Source organism: Siniperca chuatsi, linkage group LG8 (assembly GCF_020085105.1).
Source record: "Siniperca chuatsi isolate FFG_IHB_CAS linkage group LG8, ASM2008510v1, whole genome shotgun sequence".
Classification (NCBI taxonomy): Eukaryota; Metazoa; Chordata; class Actinopteri; order Centrarchiformes; family Sinipercidae; genus Siniperca; species Siniperca chuatsi.
Window position 1 is genome coordinate 23036334 of NC_058049.1, and position 26433 is coordinate 23062766.

Consider the following 26433-nt stretch of genomic DNA (forward strand, 5'->3'; position numbering starts at 1 on the left):
CACTTGTCTACAGGCTGGGTTTATACTATATCTGTGTGTGTGTGTGTTCATATTTAATTGGGTGTATGTGTCTGTTAGCCTCTGTGTTTCTGGTTGTACACATGCACACGTGTGTTCATGTGTGTGTGTGTGTGTGAGTCTTCTGTGGATTATGAGTCACCTAATGGTGTGGCTGAGAGCCTTATCGCAACCCCACAGACACACACACAAACACACCTACACGCTGCCTTGGCAAGTCCAGTGCATGCACTCAAAAAACACACCTAACCTGACATGCACACACAATCACAAACACTCGCTCCTCTATTCACACACTGACGCAATTTCCCTTTTTATATAGATCACATACACACACATTATAAACCAAATACACAGCCAGCTGGACTGAGGCTACAGGGTGGGTTTTTGCTTGTTGCCGTAACGATGGCTGATGTGATAAGACCTTCTTCCTCAGCGCCACACTCCAGGGGACCGCAGGGAAGACGTAACCATGGCAACGGCCGGCCCGAGGTGTCACGCTATAATTGGGCCACGGCTGCACTTCCTGTGTGCCTTCAGTCAGGGGGATCGCAGAGGGACTCTGTGTGTGTGTGTGTGTGTGTGTGTGTGTGTGTGTGTGTGTGCGTGCATCTGTGGGGGTTGTGTATGTGTGTGTGTGTGTGCGTGTTTGTCAGGCAGGGAAAGAGAGGGAGAGAGAAAGCGCAGCACGCCAGCCAACACAGGACACTGCCAACTCATGGAGAAAAGCAGTGAGCTCCAACATCATGCTAGTGCAACGCTCCCACTGAATGAGAAACACACAGTCTTTTAGTTAAAGTCCACAGTCTAGTGTTTCTTCATCTCCCAGACAAAGGAGGAATTTCAAATTCTTGGATCTGCACCCCCCCCGCGCCCCCTCTCTCTCTTCGGTGCCTTTCTAGTGATTTGGAGCTTAATCCCCCCTCCCTGTTCTCGTCACGCATGCACACACACACACACATACACACACACACCGGAAATCTGTGTCACCCGCTGCCCAGCAGGTCCAGTGACTCCCTGAACGCCTGCAGTCTGGCTCCACTGGCCTGCAAGATGGCAGGAGAGAAAGGGAGGAGGAGGGGGGCAGGAGGAGGAGGGATTGAACGGAGGACAGAGAAGAGGAGGAGGGGGGAGGGTTGAGAGAGAGAGAGTTGGGGGAGTGTGGGGAGAAGGAGGGGGTGGAAAGCGGATCTAGGGAGAGGGTGAAGGGGGGAAGAAAGAGAGTGAAGGGCAGAGAGGAGAGGGGGGGGGGTAAGAGAGAGTGGGTGAAATTGGTAGAGATGAAAAGCAGGCCACAGGGGGAGAGAAAAGAGAACGAGAGAGATATGCAGGGAGGAGGACGTGGAGATGGACAGCAGGGGATGAAGATAACGTGGGCCAGACAAAGAGAGAAGGAGAGATGAGTATGAGATCCGAGAGCGAGTGGAGTGATGGAGGCCGAATGAAATGCAGCGAGACGCAGGGAGACGCGGGTTAATGACGGATGCATTGTCCAGCTAGCCGGTGTGTGCCGTCACAGACCCCTGTGGAGCTTACATATGTTAGCACCGGCAGCCCTGCCCACTCTGGAGAAAAACTCCTCTCACACACACTGCAGTGGAACAACCTGCCAGCCCAAGGCAACCTTCACTGGAGCTGGGCAGACCCTCACTCACGAGCCAGACCTTTGAAATTTTGGCCACTGCGTCTGCTTGGAGACACTGTGTCTCATTGTGAATTTTTTTCTTCCTCCATTGGCTGTATCCCCAGTGTTAGAAAATGTGTAACAGCTTTGCAGAAACAGCATCTTTCTGAGATCACTCCTCATTACGTCTCTGTTATTCATTTGTGTTCACTTTCATACACATGGAAAACATGTAACTCCCAAGCAGAAATACAATGGTTTCTCACATCCTTAAAAAGCACAGACTCATCTGCCCTCAGGTTGTATTTTGGTGACACTGAGGTCAAAGGGGACTCTTGACCTTTGACCCTTAAAGCTGTTAAAGGTGGATTCAGAATAGGCCAACTTCTATAAACAGCCCCATCTACTTCTGGTTTGGTCTTATCTTTGAAAAGCAAGCACAAAGGCGATTAAATAGCATTTAAATTAAACATGTAACCTCCATATTTCAGTGCTTGTGAAATTAAAAAGGACTTTCCTGGGTTGCTCTCAGTCTAAACCCAAACATATCCATAAAATCAGGTACAAAAGAAAATTTGCTCTCAAAACATTCTGACATTTTGGTCCTCAGGCGGGTTCAAACGGTGTTCGTTTCGGAGGTAATGTGTACACAAAATGCTGTTAATCTTTAGCTTGCTGCTGATTTCAAAAAAGGCGCAGTGGTTCCAGGAAGTTAGGCAAAGCATGGTGATAAGGTCTGCCTGCAGTGATATTTCATCATGGCCTCTTTTCACGCCACCTCGTGATGTGGAATTGATTGTTGCCATTGAGTACTGAGCTAGAATTAGCTTACAATATTTAATTTGCATGACTCCCACCTTTTAATCAGTGCAGTCTATCATGACCAGAGCTGTAATGTCAGTTGCATGATCTCTTTTTCTGGTATTGCCTATGAGTTTAAGTATTTAACCAAATTATTAATGAATAAAATAAATGGTAGTCAATGGCATTGAATTGCAGCAATGACTTACTCACCACTTGAGAAATGTCATACAATATTAATTTGTAATTTAATTCTTATAATCTCAAAAACTGGAACAGCTGGAATGACTTGATTCATAATTCAGGCTATTGAGAAAAGCTTTAATATAGCATTTTCACAATATAATATCTACATAATTTTAGAATCAAATACTCTGCATTTAATACAGCTAAAGATTCTAAACGGCCCAAATTGGGATGTGTCCAATCCCATCTCAGTGTATAACTGTTTTGTTTTAAGTAAACATGACTAAGAGTCTACAGCCATTCTAGCGCACAGCAGTGCTTTGAGCCAAATGCTAACGTCAGCATGCTAACATACTCACAATGACAATGCTAATGTGCTGATGCTACGCAGGTATAATGTTTACTGTGTTTGCATGCTATCATTTGTTAATTAACACTAAACACAAAGTACAGTTGAGGCTGAGGTATTTGTTCAGAAACCAAAGCATTGAACAAATTGAAAATCTGAGCTGATGATGGCACCAGATGAAACAATAAGGGATCACCAAAGTGATTACAATTCATCCTGTCGGGGGCATTAATGGCTGTACCAAATTTCAAGACAATCTAAACAATAGTTGCTGAGCTATTTCAGTCTGGACCAAAGTGGTGGACCGTCAGACCGACATTGCCATCCATAGAGCCACATCGCTAGCATGGCTAACTTAATGACCAAATTTTCACTGGTCTGTAGATATATTTACAAGAATTAACATGTTCTCTAACATGAAAAGGTGTTTAACCCTTTATTTTGTGACTACTAAAATGTACTTTCTTCAAACTAGTCCAAAAATGTTGCTACATCTTTTTACGCAGGTTTTGGTTAGTTTCCTGGCTTTTAAAGGGGAACTCCACCAGTTTTACACATAAAAGTCAGTTCACTGGCCATAAGTTGTCAGCCTCTGGAAACATTTGCATGTCTTCCGTGTCTCTGGAGGAGTTATGTCAGGCCTGAGACAATAAGACTGATGTTCATCGTGACAATAGATTTTTTAAAAGACAGCCTGCATTACACACTGAGGTCATGGGTTTTGAAAGACATGGGCATTTACCTGGATGGCCTGTCAAAAAGATGCTATTTATTGCATTCTGGGAAATGTAGGATTCAGTGTTTTTGGAGCTTGGCCCATACTAGGTAGGGACTAAAAGTCAGGATGTCTTGGCCTCTGCTTCGATCTTGACCATTCTTAATCACAAGCCGCCAGTTTATGAAAGTGCAATACTAAATCCCTTTTAACTTTAGGTAGGGTTATGCTGTTTAAGGTCAGGGTTGGTCATGTTTTCGCTTTCATTTCTGTAAAGAAACCCTGATTCAGGTGCAACTTTTTTGTACATATCAGACATAAAACATGATATATTTTCATAAAAATGAGTCCTACTTTTCAGGCTGGGAAGATACGACATATTTTAGATGCAAAATAGGCTGTGTAATTTGTAAGACTCTTTAATGTTTGGAAATATGAGCGGTTTTATTATTTAAGTTATATACATTTGTCAGTGTACACTATTATAACGTATTACTAAAATTGTTATTAATGTTCGGAAGTTGAACATTTACTACATTTGAGAAAGAAAACACTGTACACTTGGTGACCAAATACACAATTCTTGACTTGAATTTTATGCTCACATTAACAGTTAAACGCTTTAAACTTTTTATCTGGTTACATCCTGAATTTTACACATTAATTTACCATCATGGTAAACCGTGGAGGTTACAAATTAGAAAACCATTGTCCTTTAGTGTCAAATCTAATGATATCACTACTGAGGTGTACAGAGCTTCTAACTGATCTCCTGACTCATTATATCTCTTCACAGTGACTTCATTCAGAAAAGGAGATAAGATGTTTTATTGGTCTCAGATATACAGTATCTAACCCTTGTTGTTATAATCTTTGAAGTTTACTGTCATACAGGTGCTTAGTAAACACATGAAGAGCACAAACTTAAGTGCTTCTTGTGTCCTAATATCACCTTTCAGACTGGGCAGAAAATAAACAGGAGCACCAGTAGACTCTTAACACCTACAGTAGATACATGCATTTTCTTTTGGGACAAAGATGAGCGGGCTCCTACAATGCTTTGCGGGGAAACCCAACACTGTCCTACTATATATAGCGGGGCTTTTCACACTGTGCATGACTGCTCGTGTCAAGTCACATGATTCAAGATATATGGGTGGACAGACACACACACACACACACACACACGCTCTTCATTCACATACAGAAGCACATACGCTGCGGCTGAGGGTGTGTGCAGGCGGTGAGGGAATGCAAGGACTTTTATTGAGTTGACTCTGACATGTTGCTTCCCGTGACCTGGCTCTGTCTCCCCAAGCGTCGCGCCCTCTGTCTCAGTCTAAACCACATGCTAATCAGCTTTCTGTGCTCTCTGTTTGATCTCTGATGGGCTGTTTTGTGACGCATCCCACTGAATAGATAATCATTGTGTAAGTGGCCGCCATCAACAACTTCTGTGTCTTCCCCAATCAGCAACCACCCCCATACGGAATGCACACTGTAACCATATGAACAGACTCAACTGTGATGCAAAAAAAAAACAAGATCAAGTCTTTGAGTTTACTAATTAATTTGTTCTTTTTCACACCAACAAAAGACATATAAACTCCTTAGGCAAATACAAATACAAATAGAAGGTAAAATAAAAGTGTGTCAGCAGGAGCAGAGTTTTAGCAGGAAATTAGTGACCAAGTAATGGGAATATGTGACCCAATGGTTAGGTAGTAACTACAGCTCAAACACTCCAACCCTTAAAAATGAAGTACTGTTACATCTCCCATGGTAACACGTTCTTACAAGAATGATTTAGTATTTTTCTGCAGTTTCTTGCATCTGATGTCCCTTTAGAGCTATACAGTGCAGTCTGTAAATATTTATCCAGCGACACCTTTTTCCATTCTTTTAGGCCTGTACTCTAGGACACTAGAATCGAAATGAAACAATAATGTTAAAGTGCTGACTCAAAGCTGTAGGAGTGTGTGAGGGTGTTCAAATCCTTGTTGGCTGAACAGCAAAGGAGCTCTTTTTATACACAGTCCCTCCATAGCAGGTTTTAAGGTCCAAAAAGTGTAATTTTCTTGCCTAGCCAAGTCCATCACCTGACCATGCTCTATCAACTGACCTCAGTCCAACTGATCATGTGTTTCACTAGATGTGAAGATGCTAACAATGGAAGTGTCTGTTGATGTCTCTGGGTCGTAGGATTTGCAACAAAATATTAAATTTGATGTTTGACAAAAAAAAAACATCTCATCACAAGGTCCACTTACATGGTTTCCACAGCTTTCAGCCACATATTGTGGTATCAGTTGTCATGGAGATGGTTTAGTTGTTATCATGTGACCTAAGTATGGATTTTCGTTCACATGACATCAGATGTGAGATGTGGATGAAAAGCTCTGGAAAAACCATGCAAGTGGACCTTGTGATAAGCATTTTTTTTAAAAACTGCTATTTCCAATTAACCTACACGGCGAATTAAATATAATAACTTTATTTACAAGGTCAGTTAAATATAATAACTTTATTTACAAGGTCAGTTAAATATAATAACTTGGTCCACTAAAATCAGGGCACTTTGTAGAACAAGACTGAGAATCTACAGCCATGATTTGAGCTAAATGCTCCTTTCAGCATGCTAACATGCTCACAATGACAATGCTAATGCGTTGGAATGCTAATATCTGGGCATTAGCACTAAACATAAATGCAGCTGAGGTACTTTGTCATAAACCAAAGTATTGGACCAGATGGTGGCGCTAGAGAAAACGTCAGGGGATCACCAAAGTCAGTAGGATTCATCCTCTGGTTAACATGAATGTCTGTGCAAAATGTCATGGTAATCCATCCAATAGTAGTTGAGATATTTCAGTCTGAACCAAAGTATAAATATAATAGATAATAAAAAGAGCTACAATTCCTCAGTTCCTGTGGATGTAAACACCCTCACTGTTAATATATGAGTCAGCTATTTAACCTCATAGTTATTGTTTCTTATTAACAGCATCATTAAAACTGTGTCACTGTCCAAATACTGCACTAGTATTCTTTTATTTTATCCCCAAGACCCCGGCACCATTGTGATTGCTGCTGATATACTGCATGAAGATGTTGTCAGCGCTGGTGAAAGTCAGTGTTAAAACAGTACAGTGACAAGTTACATTGACTACATTTACTACAGTACAGAAGGACCTGAATATGATTTGTATCCAGTAAATCCAATTTCCCAATAACCTCTGCTTATGACATGTGAATAATAAAACTAACACTCATTTTACAGGTGAACTTTTTTCACCTGTAGTCAGTAGTCTGTGCGTGTGTGTCTCTCTGGACATCTCTCTCTCTGCGTCTGCCTGTCAATCACAGAAACTATGTGAGCGTATTTGAACTCAGCAACATCAAAGCTGCTTCGTTTTTATCATTCAGGTTGACTTCAGTTCAAAAGCTTTCAAGTCTTTCTCTCGCTCCACCCCCCAGACGTCTCTCTGTCTGTAGGTCGGCCCTTGAATCGAGGCCTGACAAAGTGTATCTCAGTTCACCGCTCAGGTTCAAGTAAGGATCCTTTTCTTCCAATGTATGTGGCCTCAGCCTGGACCAACAGTGTCTAAATGAGCCATTTTTGTCCGCCGGGGCTTATTACACTCAGTGCAGTAGTCTCTGCCTCTTTGGGGTCAAGCGTTGTCTTGTAGCAGGCTGGACACACCTTCAGTCTTAATGAATCAAGGGTGTGCTTCTTTTCTGTAGGTGAGCAGGTTTGGCAGGTAAAGGAGGTTTGGTGTAGGCAGGCGGTGTGCTGGTGCGAGGATCGTCAGTGAATGCCTTCCTGAGCTGCGCCACGCGACCTCCATGTTCAGACTTTTTCTCTTCACAGCACACAATCTCTGAGAAGGGGAGAAAGGAACAATGTGAATTCACAAAATCTGAGTAATATCACGTCTAGATGTTCCTGATTCTTATTCTTCTTATACTTTCTTTTGATATGTAAGTACTTTTGCTGTTCAATAGTTTTTTTTCTTTTTTTGCAGGACTTTCTCTTGTAATGGCGTATATTTACAGTGTGGGAGTATTTCTACCTTTATAGGTACCTAATTAGAATCAGTAAATTAGTATTATAGACTTTTACATTTATCACAAAAACACCCAAATCAGTTTTCTCTCCACCTCCTCCCTCCTCTTTTGTTTTGTCACCTCTGTCCTGTGGGCCGGCCCTCTCCGTGTCTGGCAGCTGGGCTTTGAGTGGCGGCTGGTTGCCATGGCTACTAAGATGGGGCCTGTAGAGAGGAGTCCAGTCGCCGTGGTTGTCCGAGCTGCTGCCTGACTCGCTGTCGCTGTCCTCGGCGGGGTCCTTCGGGTCGTCGTCAGCGCTGCAGGAGTCCATGTCCTCCTCAGATAACTGGCCGTTCGGTGAAGCTGGGCCGTCCTGTGCGTAAGTAGGACGCAATGTGATGGTAAGACTCTGATACACTGTTCCTCTTACTCTCCCTTCACACCCACATACAAAACAACGTGAACTCACGCTAACATCTGTGAGGGACAGCTGGATGTCTTCTTTAAAGCCGAGCTGCTGGGCCTCTCTTCCTGGCAGCAAGTCCGCTGTCTGGATGCCATTCATATTATCACTGTGGACTCTGGAAGACAAAGACATCCATTTTTTTTTTTAGTCCCACAGAGAGAAGTCCTAACCTTTGAATCAATTCTCCAGTTAGTCATATGGAAAATAACTTCTATAATCCAATTGGGACGAGGAGACGGCTAGCTGACTGAAACTCTTTGGTTCACTGTTCATCTTATCAAAGACTGTCAGAGTTATGTAATTTGTTGAAGGGACCAAAGGCTTTATTAAGGTGTGTGTTCTTGTGTGTTCGTTCAGAAACATGTTGCACTGGTGGATGAGCTACCAGACGCTGTCAGTCCATCGCTCAAAAAACCCAACAACAATGCACTTATGAAAAATACTTGTATGTCCTGTTGAAATAACGAAAACCCTAATAAAGCTCATTATTTACTGTATGCAAGAGTTTATCATTCTTTGAATATGTTTGGTTCGGCCTACACATGGTGGAGGTGTTGAATTGGATTTACGGTCTACTGTTTATTTACTACTGTTTTGCACTAGTTAATTAATTAAAACACCAACTGCAAAACAAAGTGGCTCTGTGACTTCTACAATAACAACAACAGCCCGCAAAAGATTACTGTTGTTACACAGTCTGCTTTTATACTCCCTAATCATATTTAGGTCAATGCCAAAAAGCTCAAATCAGTCAATCAGTGTTCTTTGTGGGGCTTTTTGTGTCTACCTGTTGTTCACGAGGCTCTGGAGAAGTTTGGAGGACCTGAACTCGTCCACGTCTCCGATCACACTGACGCTCACGTCTCCGTCCCGACCGAGCAGCCACCTCACATGTTTATTGAAAGCTGGAGGAGGGGGGGAAGAAAAGATTTATTAATTTTTTTTAAATGGAGAGCTTACTTGAGATATATTTTCATCTCAGAGCGTCAGGTACTTTCTCTCAGCACGATTCTGATAAAAGCAGTCGTCTCATAAATTGTTATTCTGGCTTTTGTCCAGAAGGTGGTGCTGTCCTATAAGTATAGAGCTTGGGAAACCTCACACAACAGCAATAGAGTTTGTCCTCTCCTGCTGTTCAGCTGTTCCCCAGTCGTGCCCTCTCTTCCACTGCCTTTTTCTGTCTTTCCATTGGAGTAAAGTCATTGTGTTTTTTAAAAGCAAAGCATTACTCATAGCAGGATATTGATAACAGCTGACGAGAATAGTCTAGTTCAGCATTTAGTTTTGTTACACACTGCATCGGCTGAATTGAGGAGCAAAACTCTTTCATTCTCTCTTTGAAAATGAATTATACCAATAACAATATCAATTTATATTTCTAATTAAATAAAAATTAATACATTCTGCAATAATGTCATACAGAAATAAATTCCACGCACATCCTGGAAAACAGGGTATTTCTAGTTGTTACCTCATCATGACACAGTAGGCAGAAAAAACCCACTCCCCTTTGTGTGACAACAGGTGTTTTCCAAGAAAGTACAGAAAGGTGAATCACCTGCCATGACATCACTGATGGGGGTGTGGCTTGATAATTTAAATCCTCAAAGTGTTGTACAGCAGTAGCTTTCTGCCAATTGGAATTCAATGCAGATTTACCCTTTAAAAGATACAGTAGGCTCAATGAACAGACACTGTAGGAGCCCATAGAAACAATCACCTCCTAACAGAGAGCTGACTATTCAGATTTCTTAGAAACCAGCTAACAAAGGCAGCTCTGTTTCTGTTCATATTTTAGGGAATGACTTGTGTTTGTGTACAGTCACCCAGTCCATAAGGCTGCATTGTGTAGACGTCTCAGTCTGATGTCACCTGACCAAAGACCGTCTCTGACATAAGTCCTGGTCTGTCTGTGCAACACCTTTATGTTCATACACCTGAGTTATAACTGTGATTATAAAACATAGAGGCTATTTCCATAACTGATTTTTTTTTTACTACCACACCTACAGATTAACCAGAAATGCAGCACAAAAGAAATCCAGGTAAGGTTTAGTTGTGTATTTATGTGACATTTATAGGCATGCATGTACACGTAATGATTTAACAACAAACAAAGAATGAAAGACGTCTAACTGGATTGTGTGTTGTGTAATGCAAACACACAGACAGCACACACTCGGCCACCTCTCAGGTGACATGGCAGAGATTGGGTAAACAAAGACGGTAACTTAATAAGTCTTTTAAAGCGTGGCGACGCCCCAAACCACAGGGCTTACTCAATCTTATTCAGCTTTCAGCCCGTAGAACGATTCAACTGGCGGTGATAGAGGCTGTCTGTCACACACACACACACACACACACACACACTCTCTTTGTGCAGCAGAACCAGTGGAGGTGATAGGGTCTCAGTGAGTCAGATAAACACCTTAAATGGAGGAAGGGTGTGTGAAATGAGTATGATAGAAAGGCAGAGCAGGCGGTCACATGGACTACTGACAGAGCAATGAAAAGATTACTTTGGGTGTAATTCAAACACATTAATCAGACTGGAAACCTGAGAGGGTGAGAGGATGTGTAGAGTTTACAAGATTTCTGCCCAACATTAATTAGTTGTAAAAAGTCACTGTGCCCACCCAAGAAATAGTCCGGCAAAAAACCCCTGCAAACTGCAACTTTTTTTTAATTTTTTTTTTTAGGCTTTTTGCCTTTATTTTTGGTAGGAACAGCTGAAGAGAGACAGGAGATGTGGGAGAGAGAGGGGATGACATGCAGCAAAGGGCCACGGGCTGGATTTGAACCCGAGTCGCTGCAGACTCTTGGTGTGCGTGCTCTACCAGGTGAACTACCGGGGTGCCCCAACTTTTCGTTTTTACACTTCGGTTGTAATATGGATTAAATAAACAAGATAAATGTGTTAATTATTTAGCTTTAGATGTGCTGGTAGGTGGATTTTGTCACCCTCAGTCAGAACTAAGCTAGCTGTTTCCCCGTTTACAGTCTTTATGCTGAAGCTAAGCTAACCAGCTGCAGGATGTAGCCTTATTTGTAAGGACAGATATGAGCGTGGTACTAATCTTCTACTCTAAATCTCGACAAGAAACCAAAGAAGCACATTTCCCAACAATTGCTAAAGGAGATTTTACGTATAATCTTAAATATTTGCATGCTGAAGAAATATCTGATTGAAGGTACAGATAGTTGTAAATGCACTGCAGTCTGTAATTTTGTCAGTGCATTATTGTCAAATTAGTTGTGACACCCTGGTGTTTTACTGTTAGCGAAGCTAGCAGCTTTAACCTCATGTCAGAGTTATGTTATTGTTAGTCAGCATGAAGGCCACATTACCCAGAAACCTTGTTCCTTCCTGCTACAAAACATGTTGCTTTACTGGAAATCATATTCATACAATAGTGACATGGAATGAGATGCGTGTGTTCCCTATGTAGCGTACTTCCCACCAGTGTAACCAGTACAGTTAAGCCAGTGTTGCACTCTACCTTTCTTTGGCCTGGTGTTGTTGTCTCTTCGTTCCTTCTCCTCCTTTTCCTCCCGCTCTCTCCAGCGGCGTACCTGCTCCTCTCTCATCTTCAGGAAGAGGATCCTCTTCTGCTCCTCGCTGAGGGCCTCCAGCACCTCGGGCTCCACCCACATGTCCTCAAGGATTTTAGCCAGCATCTTGCCTCTTTTCCCAGGGTGATAGAGACGGCCGTCAGCCCCTCTGTCTCTCCGTCCAGTGGGTTGTGTTTCAGCGGTGGGGTATGATCGCTCCTTTTTCCTGCTCCAGAGTCAGGTTCCCTTTGCTTTGAAGGATGTGGGATCAGGTGCAGTCTAACTGCTGGAGGTCACTGCAGTGTCCTCTGTCAAGTGCTCTTCCTCGGTGCAGTAGGAGTGTGTCGGGCTCTCTGGAGGTGAAGGCACAGTGTGTCCGGATCAACTGAGCTCGAAGGTTGCTGTTGTGGTTTTTACAGAGAGAGAGAGAGAGAGAGAGAGAGAGAGAGAGAGATTATATCTACTGTATTGTTTTGTTCCCCTCCATTCAATCCTGTTCTGGCTGGCAGAATACAATAGGCCCTAGGCAAATAAGCCACAATGCCAAATGTATGTGTGTGTGTTGGTGTATGTGTGTATGCAGTGTTGACTCTGCATACAGTAGGCAGTGAGAATGCCGCTGTGCTTTCAAACACTGAAAGGCAAACAGGGGCAGGTTCAGTATTTCAACACACACACACACACACACACACGTTTGTTTCACTATCCCCCTGGGGGGGTCATTGACATTATGCTTTCCCTAGCCCCTTACCCTAACCTTACCCTAATTGTAACCTGTACCCTAAAACCAATTCTTAACTCTCAAAAAGCAGTCTCTACCCGTGGGGACCTCAGTCTTCCACGGGTTAGTGTGCATTCCGGATAAAGTCCCCACTGGGATATCAGAACATGATACACCCACACACACAAACACACATTCATACATATAGGGCGTTAATGACTGCTATCTGGGGGTAACAGACACAGATAGAGAGCTAGAGACTGCTATAGTTATGTTGAATTTTTGCATTAACAGTAGCTCTCTCTGTCTCTCTCTCACACACGGATACACACACACACGCCACTCTTTAGTACCTTATCAACACACGTGAAACAGATAGACATCAACAGCCTGTCCAGGTAGTTATAACTCAGTCAGGAAGTCCTCAAGAGCAAAATTCTAGCTAACAACCTTCACCTTAAACTGTGAGTGGAAACACAGCATAAGAGCAGTCTCCACCCCATACACACTTTTGAAAGATGTGAAACAGTGTGTCGCTGAGCAGGAGCCAATGGGGTTTGTGTCTGTGATAACAGTTCAACAATCTGCAGTTAAGGGCGGTCTAATATTACAGTAAAGCAGTAGACGCTGACAAAAGTGAAATATCACCCTTTAAGTTAGTGTTTCGGGCGTGGCAGATGTCGAACCATAGAATTATACTAAACCTCATACTAGACTTGTACTTGGATAATTCTATAGTTTTAGCCTAAACTGAGCAGCAAAACAATAACTGTATGCCTTTAACAGCTGATGCAGAACTGAATGCAAAAGTGTGAAAAATATTAATGACATTTTGGGAAATGGGGTCATTTGAGTTACATGAGAATGTCTGCGCACTAAATATGAAGCTATACAACTGGGAGACATTTAGCTTAGCTTAGCATAAAGATTGGAAAACATCTAGCCTGGCTCTGTCCTTGGATAAACAAAATCCAGCACGTCAAAAGCTCACTGAGTAACACGTTATATCTTATATAGTTTAATCTGTACAGCAACCCAAGTGTAAAAATGACAGATTGAGGTTTAACCGGGGGGTTATGAACCTTGTTGCCTGTTTCCAGTCTTTGTGCGAAGCTAAACTAACCATCTCCTGGCTGTAACTTCATATTTATCATAGAGAAATGAGAGTGGTATTGATCTTCTCCTCTAACTCTTGGCAATAAAGCAAATAAGCGAATTTCCCAAAATGTCAAACTATCACTTTAAGAGAGACAAAGAACATCTTGCTTTAAATAGATATTGTACGGATACTTACAATGAATTATGTTGTGGTATTAAAAACGCAGCCGCTCGTAAATCTCTGAACCAGGCACCAGGTTCTCCGTTCACCGTTTCTAATCTTCTTATTTAAGTAGTAAAACTTTAGCCAAACTCTAAGCTTGCTGTAGTTTCAATTCATTTACTTTTAAATATATAGACAGCTGACTTGCACTACTAGTCTTAGAATCAGCATCCATTCATTCATCAACTGTGTACAGCACTTCTCAAGTCTCTTTCAATAGCTTTTCCAAGTGAGGTTTTTGTGATCCATGTTCTTGTTCAGTGTCTATTGTCTAAAGGTGGAAGGGGGTGTGTTTTCATTCATTGTTTCGTAATGTAGGAGTTGTGAAGCCCTTTAAGACTCTGTGACTAAGAGCAATAACAAATAAACAAGACCTGGCTTGACGATTTACCTCCAAACAGCCTACTCAGTGGCAAATTGCTCAATTTTTCTATAAAAGAATCACACCTCGGAGCAGTCTTATACCTGCATAACAGCTCCTATAATTAACTGTGCACATTTGAACTCAGGCATGGCAGCACAAAAGAATGATTAAAATGAAGACATAAACATGCCAAACTAATCACAGACAGTAACAACCCAGACAGACACCTCGGAAAACAGAAATCACACAAGAACAAAATGAGAATGTAGCGGATCAACATCCATACTCTCAACTCTGTTATTCAAATATAAAGGCATGCAGGTCTGGCTCTGCGCCAACATGCAAATAGGTCCAGGATTTGCTTCTGCCTCCGCTCACATGCAGAGAAAAGAAAGAAAGGCAGGGAGAGGAGCGAAAGGTATGTGCATGGCATACTGAGAGAAAAGTTTGAAAAGTCTCTCAGTCTGAGAAAACACTGGCCATTTCACAGCGACAGAGGAGAGTGTGAGAGATAAATGAACTTAGACGGGCCGTAGAATGGCAATCACAACAAAGACAGACAGAGAAAGAAAGAAGAGTACGCAGGAGGGAAAGTGGACTTACTCAGCGGTTGCCAGCCGGTAGCATCTCCCAGCACTGGTCTGAGTTTCAGCGCCTCTGTGAGTGTGGTATGATGAGCGTGTGTGACATGAGAGTGTGCAAGAGTGTGCCTTTTTGTGTGTGTGTGTGTGTGTGGGATCAGGTCAGTCGTCAGCAGCAGTGGTATGCAGGCTCAGCCCTGCTCTGCTGCATTTGTACTGAATAGGAGTGGGACGGACTGACATCACTGCATTTATCTTTTTCCCTCCTCCTTCCTCCTTCCTTCTCTCTGCTTCACTTTCTTATCTTCTCTTATTTACATTGCTACAATGCTACAAAGAAATACAATAACAGCAGTTGGTTAAATATTATTAAGTACAAATGTTTCCCCATTTATATAGCCTACTGTGTATCCATTGCTATAAATAACTTCATAGTTTAATGCTTCTAATCTGCTGCCTTGTGACATTTAACTATGTTCAAGGGCGCTATGAATTTAATTTCCCCTGACAGGCTGTGTTCTCAGTCTTTTTCTGTATTCACTGTTTCAGTTCTATCTGACTGACAGCCTCTGCATAGCTGTGTTTACCCCCCTTCTTTCTCTTCCTTGCTCCGGGAAGTCCTGCCGGCTTTGTATGAAACCATTAACCGCAACACCACATGTGCAGGAAGGAATCTGGATATCTATTCCACGGGTTTTTTCCGTCAACAGGTTGTTGACACACTTATCATGCCGGCAGTCATTGTGTTGTGGTGCAAAATTAGATGAGTCCAGTTGGGTGGAGTAAATGTCAGTCACAGGCCTCTGAGTAATTATAGCTAATAACATCAGAATGTATTCAATTCATATGTAGACGGCTTACCTGTCTCCGGATTTTGGCTTACCTGTCTGGGCCATGTGGGTGTTTACAGTAAATGAAATCTTCTTGTACGTATTTGCTGCTCCTCCTTCACTTCCATTGTGTTTTCTTTAGTTTCAGTAGGTACTTGATGTTTGCAGTACACATGACAAGTGAAGGCAACAGTTTCACCCAAAGCAAGACTGTATCGTATGCTAAACGGCATAGCAGAATAACGTAAGAGTAGCACAACTAGCAAAGAGGGTTACCTTTATTTTACGGGTCTGTTATTTATGATTCATGGTGGTTTCCTAGAAAGAACTTTGTCATTTGGCACTAAAGTTTTTCCCATGGAAAAAAAAAACGATTTACAAAGAAATACATTTTATTTATCATTTATTATTTAAAACTTTATCTCCCGCATTTGTTGAATTGTACGTTTGCCTGTAGACAAATTAAACATCTTTGCATGTTCAGCCGACCTTTTGTTCGCTGTCTAAAAGACTCTTTGGGTTACACTATTTTAGGCTTTTTTCTTTAGAATTAGTACCAACTTAGTCTTTTTTAGTATATTATTTGGAAATTATGGACCATTAAAATAGCATTACCAAGTTATGAAGTCAGCAAACAGAGTCAGTAATGTCAGTTGAGCAGTAAAGTAAGCTAACATTAGCTAACATCAGCCAATGTATGCTAGGCTAATGGTCAGGTAGGACTGTAGCCGAAAAACCCCTGAGTGGATTTAGTTGCACACGCTTGCATTTTATCGCTTATGAATCTAACTTTTCATTTGTAAAAATGTATTCTTCTTTCAGAAGTTACATAGTCACGCTTTAAGCATCAGGATTTGTATCATAAACCTCGCAAGATGATTCTTCACACTGTAAAATGGTAAGAAAGGTTGAGTCCCGACTTTATCCCTGTGTTAAATTGTAGTGCTAGATATTTAGACGAGCTTTATATTATATACCAGCTACAAAAGTCAACTGTGAAATGTGTAACCGTGAGTATGAATATAATGCATTGTCTTAAAAAACTTCTGCACTAACTACGTATATGATAACTAACAAATGCAGGATTAAGAAAAGGTCATTTTAAAAAATCATCAAAACTTAGAACAGACTTTTGGTTTGTTTCAGTTGGAGTGAAAACAACAAGCTGTTATCAGTTCAGTGAGGTTTACCCCAAACTTCCACTACACTTGGCATTGTGCAAAATGAAACCACAGCTGTCATCAGTCAATACAGTGTTTCAGTGATACCAGACACCCACCTGTTTGTCTCTCAGTTTGTCACTGGTATCAGGACAGAAAAGTCAAGGTCTTCACACACGGACACATGAATACACACAGCTTTGTTCGGCTGTTTTTGACCTTTATTTTGGAGTCAGTTACAATTCCTTAAAACAATCCTAAGGTTAACTCTAAACGTAGCCAACAATCTAATGAAACAGCCTCCATTTAAGCCTAAAGTTAACTTCGAACCCCAAATCTAAACCTAAATTTAATGTCCACCTCAATAGACCTGATTTCTTACCATAACCCCAGGTGTAACCATAGCCCTCAACCTTACCTTTCGCCCAGTAATAACCCTGATTTACGGTAAATTGGTCAGAGTGAGGGCATTTTTGTTGGGTTTCACTTACTCTTGTGCTTCTCAAAAAGATAAAAGTAAGAGCATGCATACATAAGCAAACACACAGTCTCTTTTCCTCCTCTTACCCTCTGGGTCAAGGCCAGGTCTGCTAGGGGAAAACAAAACAGTGATCTCCATATGTGAAACATAAACACATTAATCACCAGCAGGGGATTTCCTTTGTCAGTTTAAGATGAGCTGTCTGTATATTTGTGTACATATGCATGTTGTTAACTACTGTTAATTATATACATGGTCAATGAATTGACTGTTTTTTCTAATCAGACCTTAAACCACACCTCCACTGGTGCAATTAACAGGAATTATTAGACACCAAGAAATAGTTTTCTACAGGGAACAAGTTATTTAGGCCTGTCCCTGTCTTGGCATAGCACACCTTGGGAAAGTCCGAGAAGTGATTAAGACATTGTCACTATATGTGAATCCACGTGGAGAGGATTAGACATGTGGTCACATTCAAAAGGTAATTATGCATGAACAGCACCCTCTGCTGGGGGAAGGGAAAATAGCAAGTCAATAAGGATCCCAATGTTTTAAGGCAGACGAGCAATGAATAAAACCGCCAAATGAGAAGATGTTTGTAGTCATACTCCAAAAATAAATCAGCAATATTTTTTTATGGATTGATTCTCAGTATGTAAATAGTTCTGAGCAATTTTGAAATCAGGAAAGCCATTCACTCCATCCACTTGTCTGGCAGTTTCCAGTGCCTTTAGCTCTGCAGCACACACTGCACAAAAAGCTTCTTTCTCTTTTTTATTAGTTTTAATATTCATTTTTAGTTTGTAGATGATAAGTAAATTGGGCAACACAGGGTGAGGGGATACATTAAAGCCCACAGCTCATTTTTACCCAGGGGCCCCTCAATCAGTTTAATCCAACCCTGCTCTGAAGTCCAAATAAGGGGACAGTCACCAAAAATACATATTCAACAACATTTTCCATGACCTTTGGCCTCAGATATCAAACATGCATCCAAAAACAGAAATCAAGCAGAGGCATTCAAAAAGTCTCTGCTCTCTTCTGAGACCAAATCTGCACAATCTATCTTGTTCCAGTTTCTCCATATGCGTCATATCTGTTTTTAATTTACTGTATATCTAAATACAATACAAACATTTGAATTACAATATGTCTCAAGTGACCCCAACAGCACTTGCTGAGGAAGTCAGTTTTCTCTTTTAACCACAAAATTGTACTTCCCATCATGCTTTTGGGGGCCTTATTCAACAATATAGTCGGGCAGATTTTTCATGGCAAAATTATTGGTATTCCAACATGTTCTCCCCTCAACCGCCCCATGTTTAATGCATGGACCCCACTGACATGGAGCCTGCTCAGTGAAGAGGATGTGCATCAGCATGGATTCACATGAGAGATATATGTGGTTAAACACACCACAAAGAAGTAGTGCTTTAGTCCCCAAAGCAATTTAACTGGCAGAACAAGCTGTGCTGGACCACGCACCCTTGGGTGGTCAATGTAACGAGCTACCATTATACCGTACGTTGACTATTTTTGTATAATTTGCTTAATGAGTTTTCAGCTGACTTTACAGCAGCTAGGCTGCTATTATCAGGCACATACAGCAATACAAGCATTCACTGTAGATACTGAGGTGACATTTCTGAATCCTGTTGTGTGCGGGTATCATCAAGGGAGCTGCTTCACTGGTTACATGAGGGAAGGAGCAACCTATGTTAGTTAAAGCAGCATGAATTGACTTTTCTGGCTATTTGGGGGTAGTGAAACAAGCTGTAAAGAAATTTAAAATATAAAAAAATATAAAATTAAATAAAATATAAAGAAATATAAAATTATTCTGGTGAATATGTTAGAAAACAACCACTTATTTATACATCCAGAGAGTTGTGTTTCTGGCCAACTGGCAAAAGTCCAATTATTCACTCTACTTTAAACTCTGTTTTGGTTTCCAACTTCTCCTGAGGGAAATATCTGGCTCTTTAGCTGCTAAATGCTCCACTGTGTTCACCTGCTAGTTGCTAACTTTGTCTGTCTGCTGTTTGGTGCTGTGCAGGTAGCGTACAGTGGGTTTTTAGAGCTTTTTAGCTAAAAACAGCTGCCTCTTGTGGCTGAAAACACACTTGACAGGAGTACTGAGAGGGAACCAAAACAGTTGTAGGCCCTAAAAACCAAAACCACGAGCTGAAAGATGCTTAAAAGCTGAGATGAACTGCAGAATTAGGTGATAATTCTCTGTGGGTTCATCACTACAAGCGACCCGTTTCATATTACACATCATTTGATCCATTTTTGATATAAAAATATTGATTAGTGCAGCTTTAAGTTGCAGATGTTTGGTCTGATGTGTTCCTGATACACAATTTAGAAAAATATTGGATATAATGAAGCAAATGCATTGATGTAAATTGGAAATGCCATTACTATAAGTAGAAATATTCTTTTTTGCAGCTAGTATGCAACACTAGCCTAAATCTAGCTTGTTGGCTGGTAGCTGTGCCCACCAGGCAAAAAGAGGAATGCAAACAAAGCTGTAGAAATTGTCACATTTAAATAGCAGCTGAGAGCATCTGTCTGAGATGTAAAGTGAAGGGAAAACACAAAATACACAATACTGTTTATGCAGAAGCCGCTGATGTTTCTTTATGTGAGTTTTTTGAGTGTCATTTCCACTGACACCAATTAGACTAGTGAGCGCTATGGGGCCAGACAAAGGGTCATGCACCAGAGAGAGAAAACTAATTTGAAGCAAATTTGAGCGAGTGAAAGAAAACTTGTATCTTCCATTTTCCTATATGACTTCCATATTTACAGCTTGGCACAGAGGGGCAGAGTGTGGCACTGTTGCTATGGTGACTGGTCTGTCTGTTGACCTGGCTGCCCAGCAGACTCATAGTTGACACACACACACACACACACACACACACACACGCTGCACACACACAGTGTCTCTAAAACACACGGCACATTCTGTCACCATGTTGACAAGGTCGCCAGTGTTTCTTCTTTCTCTCACACTCTAATCTCACACACGCACACACACACACGAACACAAATAAACAGAAAATGGGTTTCTCCATAAAAAAAAACATGTATCTCTTCAAGATGTTTGCATCTGTACATTTTTCTGAATTTCTGTGGAATCTGCGTATCTGGTCTGGTGGCAATCAATTCTTCATCGCCACTTCCATCTCCAGATAGATAGACAGAGTACCTCTTCTGTCACCTTTACATTCCAGCTCAGTGTTAAGGACAAGTGGTCACAGGTGGAAGTGACTGATGCTCAAATGAAGACCCTCCCCCTCTCTATTTTTGCCTCTGTCACACGGAGGGATGTGTGTCATTGTAACCTGCTTTTTCATGCCTGTGGATATAATGACCCAGATGAGAGCCACACACACATACTGACACGTTTCCGCACACACACACACACACAAGTGCTGACAGGCCGTGTCCCCCTCCTCTTCAGTGGTAATGAATGCTGATGAGGTAGTCAAGGGAATCACTGGAGTCCAACACATAGCTGTGCAGCTAAATAATGATGTCCAGACTGAAGGTAGGAATGTGTTACATTCATGCAAGACCAGAGAAAGATAAATGTCATGGAACAAGGCCATTATGTTACTGATGCTTCATCATCCCAGTGCTAAAATGTCTGCTTCTTGCTGCACTCCCTTTCCCAAAATGTTATAAATGAAAAGAATACACACTTCAGCTCAAGGTAGATAGTTGTTGCCACCATTAAAAAACAAATTGTCCATTTTGTGAAGGCACTAGTGACCTTAAAACATCCACAGGTTTGCATTTAACAACTTGACAGCCATCTACTGTTAGCATTGAAGAAATAGTTTGACATTTTGGAAAATATGCTTATTTGCTTTCCTTCTGGGAGCTAGATGAGAAGATCGATACAACTCCCATGTCTGTGCGTTAAACACTGAGCTAAAGCCAAGAGGTGATTAGCGCAGCTTAGCATAGCATAAATACTGGAAGCAGGGGGAAACAGCTAGCTTAGCTCTCTAAAACAATGGGTACAATGGGTTTTTAGACTTTTTTCACTGAAATCTGAACCACAACAGTAAAATTGCAACCAAAAACCAAAACAATCAGCTGAAAGACTATATAAAACTCGTCACTACAAGGGACCCGTTTCATATACGAAATACATAGTCATGTCATTCATTGTTAATATAAAAATATTGATTCCAGTGGCTTTAGATTTAAATCAGCTTGGAGACAAACTATTTTTCTCCATTCCATCTAAATATATCTGCTAAATATTGCTCTTAATACATAGTAAACACTGATCTGGGACTCCTGTTTACTTTCTTTAAACATTGCACTAGCAAACATCTCTTATCATTGCTGCAAAACAGGATCTTGAAATTGTTTATTAAAATTTTTTAGAAGAAACAACTTCTTGAATGTTGTCATGGGAGGTTTGATTTGCGATCAGTGAAACCAGCTTGTAAAGGCTCTGAAGCAACTCATGCCATTTGTGTTCATCTTCAGCAGTGAATCTGTGTATGTACACACACACACACACACACGCACACACACACACACACACACACACACACACATTAATTTAACATAAAATATCAGAGATGCACATATGCTTTTACACTCTAAAGCACATTCTGCTGTGAAGTCCTCTGATCAAAATCAAAGACCTACACCATGTGCACACACATTCTGCAGTGTGTGTGTTGTATGTGTATGTGTAAGTGTGCCTGCAATGCCTCCTGCTTGTGTGTGTGTGTGTGTGTGTGTGTGTGCCCCAGCTGTCTCACTGAGCTCCCTGTTGTTTGGCCTGCCATGGCAGACGGAGCCAACGCTGTAAACTCTGTGGATCGATGCTCGTTTGGAGGATTTCTCTATTTAATTCCACCTCAGTCAGCAGCACTGCATCCTCTTCTGTGTTTGTGTCTGTGTGTGTGTGTGTGTGTGTGTGTGTGTGTGTGTGTGTGTGTGTGTGTGTGTGCACACTTGGGCGCATGAATATGTGTCCTTGTGTGTGCATATTTGTATCTCTATCTTCATATTGAGTTGTCTGTGTGAGCAGAGGAATGCTGCAGGAGGTATTGGTTTGTGTGGATGCTAACATCTATGTGTGCACTTCTGTATCTCCTACACACACACACACACACACACACACACACACACAAAGAGCTAGGAGTCTTGCAGCAGAGGCTAAAGACACACACCATCAGTCTGTCTAGCACCTCCCCCTTACTTTGATTATACTCACAATGTTATTACTTGAGCACACCAACATCAGCATATTGATTTATCTTCCCTGATACCTGCTTTAATTTAATATGCTAACACACATGCACACACACACACACACACACACAGACACACACACTCTTCATGCCAGCACACCTTGTGATTGCACATCAAAAACACACACACACACACACACACACACACACACACACACACACACACACACAGGTAAATGCATGCATCATGGCACACATACATACTCTGACACCACAGCCGCGCACATTAACACACTTATGTCCACAATCACAGGAGACCACCCGCCCCAACAAACCAAAACGCAAGCTGTTAGCTTTTCTCCTCACCAGCTACCTCCCCCTCTCTCCCCTGCCTCCCTCCCTCCCTCCCTCCCTCCCATTGTCACATCAGGGATTTCCAGCGTTCCCAACACGTTGCCGCCATCATGGCCCTGCAGATGTCACTTAGCTGCAGACACACCTCTTCATTTCTCCATCCATCCCTCTGCCTCTCGTGGGACACGGAGGAGGGACAGAACAGGGAGCAGTGAGTGCATGTGGGTGTGTATCCGTTTGTGTGTGTGTGTGTGTATGGCTACAGAGGGGGAAGGGAGCCGGGCAGGTTAATGAATTAGTAATTAGGATTGACATTGCGTCTGCAGTGGGTTTCCCCCAAAATATTTCCACCACTCTCTCTCCGGTCATCTGTGCATCCTCTGAACTCTCTTTGTCATCTTCAACCCCCCTCCCCACCTGGCTCTCTCCTCTCCTTGTATAACCCCCCTCTACCTGTCTCGCTTTGGGCCTCGCCTCTCTAACCTTCTCCTCCCCTTGTCTTCAAACACACACTAGGCTCTTTTGTTCTGTCCACATCCTCACTCTTGCCTTATGCATCTCTCTCTTCTTCTTCTTAATTCCCCTTTTCACTCTTCCTCTTCTCTCCTTATCTCTTTTCAGCCACTCCCCTCTTCTTCTGTCTCCTTCTAATGTGCTATTGATCACTGGAGATCACTGGATTGGAGGCTGAGGTTCTCAATCCATGCAGACATTACATTAAAGCTTTGCACTGCTGTGCATTATAAGGGCTTTATTCAAGATCCTTGAAGAAAACATTGTGCAATTTTGGCAGCAGAGCCATATGTGTGATTGTATACTGCTGCTGTGCTTCTGTTTATGACCTTGACGTGCACCAGTAAGTAGGTACTCTCAAAGCAATGTACTGTAAGACAATATGAATGGTTTAAACTGGCTCTTGGCTTCATTTGATCATGCTGGTTTTACATGTGGGATGTGAGTGAGCGTGAAAGAGCAGGTTGAAAAGGAGTGAAAAATGGGTGGTGGGCATATGCTAGTACAGTGGAAGAGATGTCCTCTATGCTTTGTCAAGGGCAGAGTGGACAGAGTCTAATTTATAGTATGTGCTGGCAGGTAGCATGAAGCAGTTCATGTCAGTATGGGCAAGAATTTTAACATTTTGTGTTCGATCCTCTGCCATCCAACAGACCAAACATGGTGGCATCATCACAGGCTCAGAGAAGACATCATTTGCTTTCTGACTGCACAATCACAGATATTTCAAACCACGCCTTGTTTGTCACTCTCTTTCGGTCTATCTAATACTTGGGAAAAAAATCAGACCTCCAATCCATTCCCCAGCTTGACAAAGGCAAGTGGGCACAAACACACGCATATTCAACATATATATATATATATATATAGTTTTTCAACATTTTTCAGAAAATGTCAGCTAACACTGAAACACTTCATCTTTGTTCTCTAGCCTACATAACTGATTGTCAGTTTTTCAGTGGTTTAATTAGTGGTATTTTTTTGTGTGGATAAGCTGTAATTATAGTCCCGCCACAAAGGAAGGAGTATTGACAGTCTCCTCCAGAATGACTAGCACCTTTAGAAAAGAGGAGCTGACAAAGTAGAAAATACTGTAAATACCACAAGTAATGAGTGTCTTCTGTGGGCAGAGTAACTGTCAAGGCAAATTCCGATTGCTTACAACAATTTGACCAAGAGAAATGTATGTTCAGTATGTGAAAGCCTAATATAGATAATGAATGGACAGATGGAAAACTTTGTTTCCTAAAACAGTAACATCGTTGGAATATTGCTATTGCTGCTATCCTGGCTAACAGTAATTGTAGCAGTAGCCTATCTTCATCACAGGCTAACAATAACCAGCAGGTCAAAATCAAAATTCAGGACCATATTGCTGCTACAATAAAACACAGAATTACGACATACTAAAAATGCGAAACAAACATCTGTAACTGATTTTATTTTATTTGAAGTAATTCTGAGTTCTCCTTCATTTGTTCACTGATTTACTATCTCATGTTTGGGCATAATTTGATTTGTTTTACTGAGTAACATAACAGTCTAAAAAAGCAGGCTATTGACTGTTTCATGGGTCATGTTTTCCCTTGCAGACATCAAATTCCTATCTAAACCAAACTACAGCATGACCAATGCTACATCCAGGATATGACAGCTGCAGGACTTTAGACCTTGGACAGGAGTATTTGACTGTCTGTAAATTATTTGCATGAACTGTTTTTCTGGTCAATTCCCAAAGTTTTCCCCCCAACAACATTTGTTCCCAATGCTAGTATCTGAATAAATAAAAGTCAAGTTGTATAACCCATCCTTCTGAGGACATCCTGGAACCCTCCCAATGTCCTCTGGGCATCTCTGGACCTCAGTGTGGGAGCCACTAGTCTGCATCCAGTTCTTGTGATAAAGTTACAGCCTAACCGATTGCAATGCTATTTTAATAAATATTCTAGGTCTGGGCAGTTATATCATCAGTGGTCAAAGAGGAGAAAGACTTGTGTCAGCTCAACTACCAGCGCTAATCTTCACTGCAGGCTACAGTGTCTGATATCAACAGGCCCCCGAGACACGTCCCGTTCACACCGCGCATTAACCGCAGGAGAGTGATGGTGCTCCCGAGCAGTCCGAGGAGCGGAATTACATTTTCTCAGCTGCCATTGAAACACACAGAGGCTCCACGGAGAGGAGGAGACGGGGAGGACGCCTCCGTTCATCCATCCATTCATCAATCCGCTTAGTAATCGCTCTCCGCCGCCTGGACCTCCCGCGTGCCCCTACCAGCCTGCGCGGAGGCGCGAGACTACACCACGAGCTTCGGTCGGTCGGCGGCGGCCGTGAACAACAGTCGCACACGCATACCGGTGAGAGGGGGCAGCTGTAAGGACGCTCAGCGTGGAGAGAAAAAAAGAGCCCGTCTGTCAGTGTTATTCCCCGGTGTGGATGTAGAGAGACAGAGGGGGAGTGAGGACCGCCGCCACAAAACTCTCCTTTTCAGCCTGAACTGAACGCATTTTACCGGTGAGTGAAGAAACGCTAGGCGACGTTATTCTATATGACATACGTTTAAAGTATTATCCGTTTTAAGCTAGTAGGGCTGTGTTAGCGCTTCAACTGACAATTATAACGTAGTCCATGCTTAGATATCATGTAGGCTATTTTAGTTTAGCCTAGAGACGAGCAAAAGCATTTCACAGGAGGCTGCGTTGAGGTTTCGCGTCCTGTTTTTCTTGCTAATATGTGACCAAAATGTACACACAGCCTGCAGCCTACTCGCACCGGCAGGCATTAGGACAGCAGTGTTTGTGGAGCTAATATAGGCTGAACGATATGCACCGTGCGGGCCGTGGGATTTTACGGAGGTGTGTGTTTTTCTCTCCCTCTGTCCCCCGAGAAGAGAAAGAGAAAAGCGTTTCCTTTCCGCTTTTAGGAGGACAAGTCGGTCTTGAAACGCGACCAAGGTCTATTTTGGAGGAAAAGAAAGACACCGGCCTCAATTGAGCTTGAACCGTGTCTCCCAGCCATCCTGTTGTCATGGTTACTGGCTCGAGGAGGCTGGGAGAACATGGCTGTCTCGCGCTGTGCTCTCTCACTCTCTCCCTCTCTCTTTCACACAGACATACACA

The 26433-nt window shown here is 42.2% G+C and overlaps 2 protein-coding genes across 5 annotated transcripts in view; one reads left to right on the forward strand and one right to left on the reverse strand.

The window, feature by feature from the left end:
* Positions 1 to 5239: 5239 nt before the first annotated feature.
* zgc:92242 (uncharacterized protein LOC436899 homolog) lies at positions 5240 to 14975 on the reverse strand. 3 transcript variants are annotated; one of them, XM_044204288.1, is made up of 6 exons: positions 14768 to 14975; positions 11707 to 12159; positions 8994 to 9111; positions 8210 to 8321; positions 7882 to 8113; positions 5240 to 7574 (listed from the first exon to the last, which is right to left on the reverse strand). In XM_044204288.1, exons 2-6 carry the CDS (start codon positions 11882 to 11884, stop codon positions 7405 to 7407), a joined length of 810 nt encoding a protein of 269 aa, XP_044060223.1. In that variant the 5' UTR covers positions 11885 to 12159; positions 14768 to 14975; the 3' UTR covers positions 5240 to 7404. The 3 variants fall into 3 exon arrangements, with proteins under 3 accessions (XP_044060223.1, XP_044060225.1, XP_044060224.1); XM_044204290.1 differs by lacking the exon at positions 14768 to 14975 and adding an exon at positions 13774 to 14026; XM_044204289.1 differs by lacking the exon at positions 14768 to 14975 and adding an exon at positions 12833 to 12996.
* Positions 14976 to 25132: 10157 nt separating this feature from the next.
* psd2 (pleckstrin and Sec7 domain containing 2) overlaps positions 25133 to 26433 on the forward strand; it is a 34136-nt gene continuing 32835 nt past the window's right edge. Inside the window, exon 1 of one of the 2 annotated variants that reach the window (XM_044204294.1) lies at positions 25133 to 25828. The gene's annotated coding sequence lies outside the window, so the exon portion shown is untranslated. The remainder of the gene's footprint in view (positions 25829 to 26433) is intronic. The other variant, XM_044204293.1, reaches the window with a different exon arrangement.

Coding starts and splice junctions, on each gene's coding strand:
- zgc:92242 (XM_044204288.1), bottom strand. CDS start 11,884: ATGCTGGCTAAAATCCTTGAGGACATGTGGGTGGAGCCCGAGGTGCTG. Junction 8,114..8,209: donor TGTCCCTCACAGATGTTAGC/GTGAGTTCACGT, acceptor ACTTACGCACAG/GACGGCCCAGCTTCACCGAA. Junction 7,575..7,881: donor GGCCGGCCCACAGGACAGAG/GTGACAAAACAA, acceptor TCCCCTTCTCAG/AGATTGTGTGCTGTGAAGAG.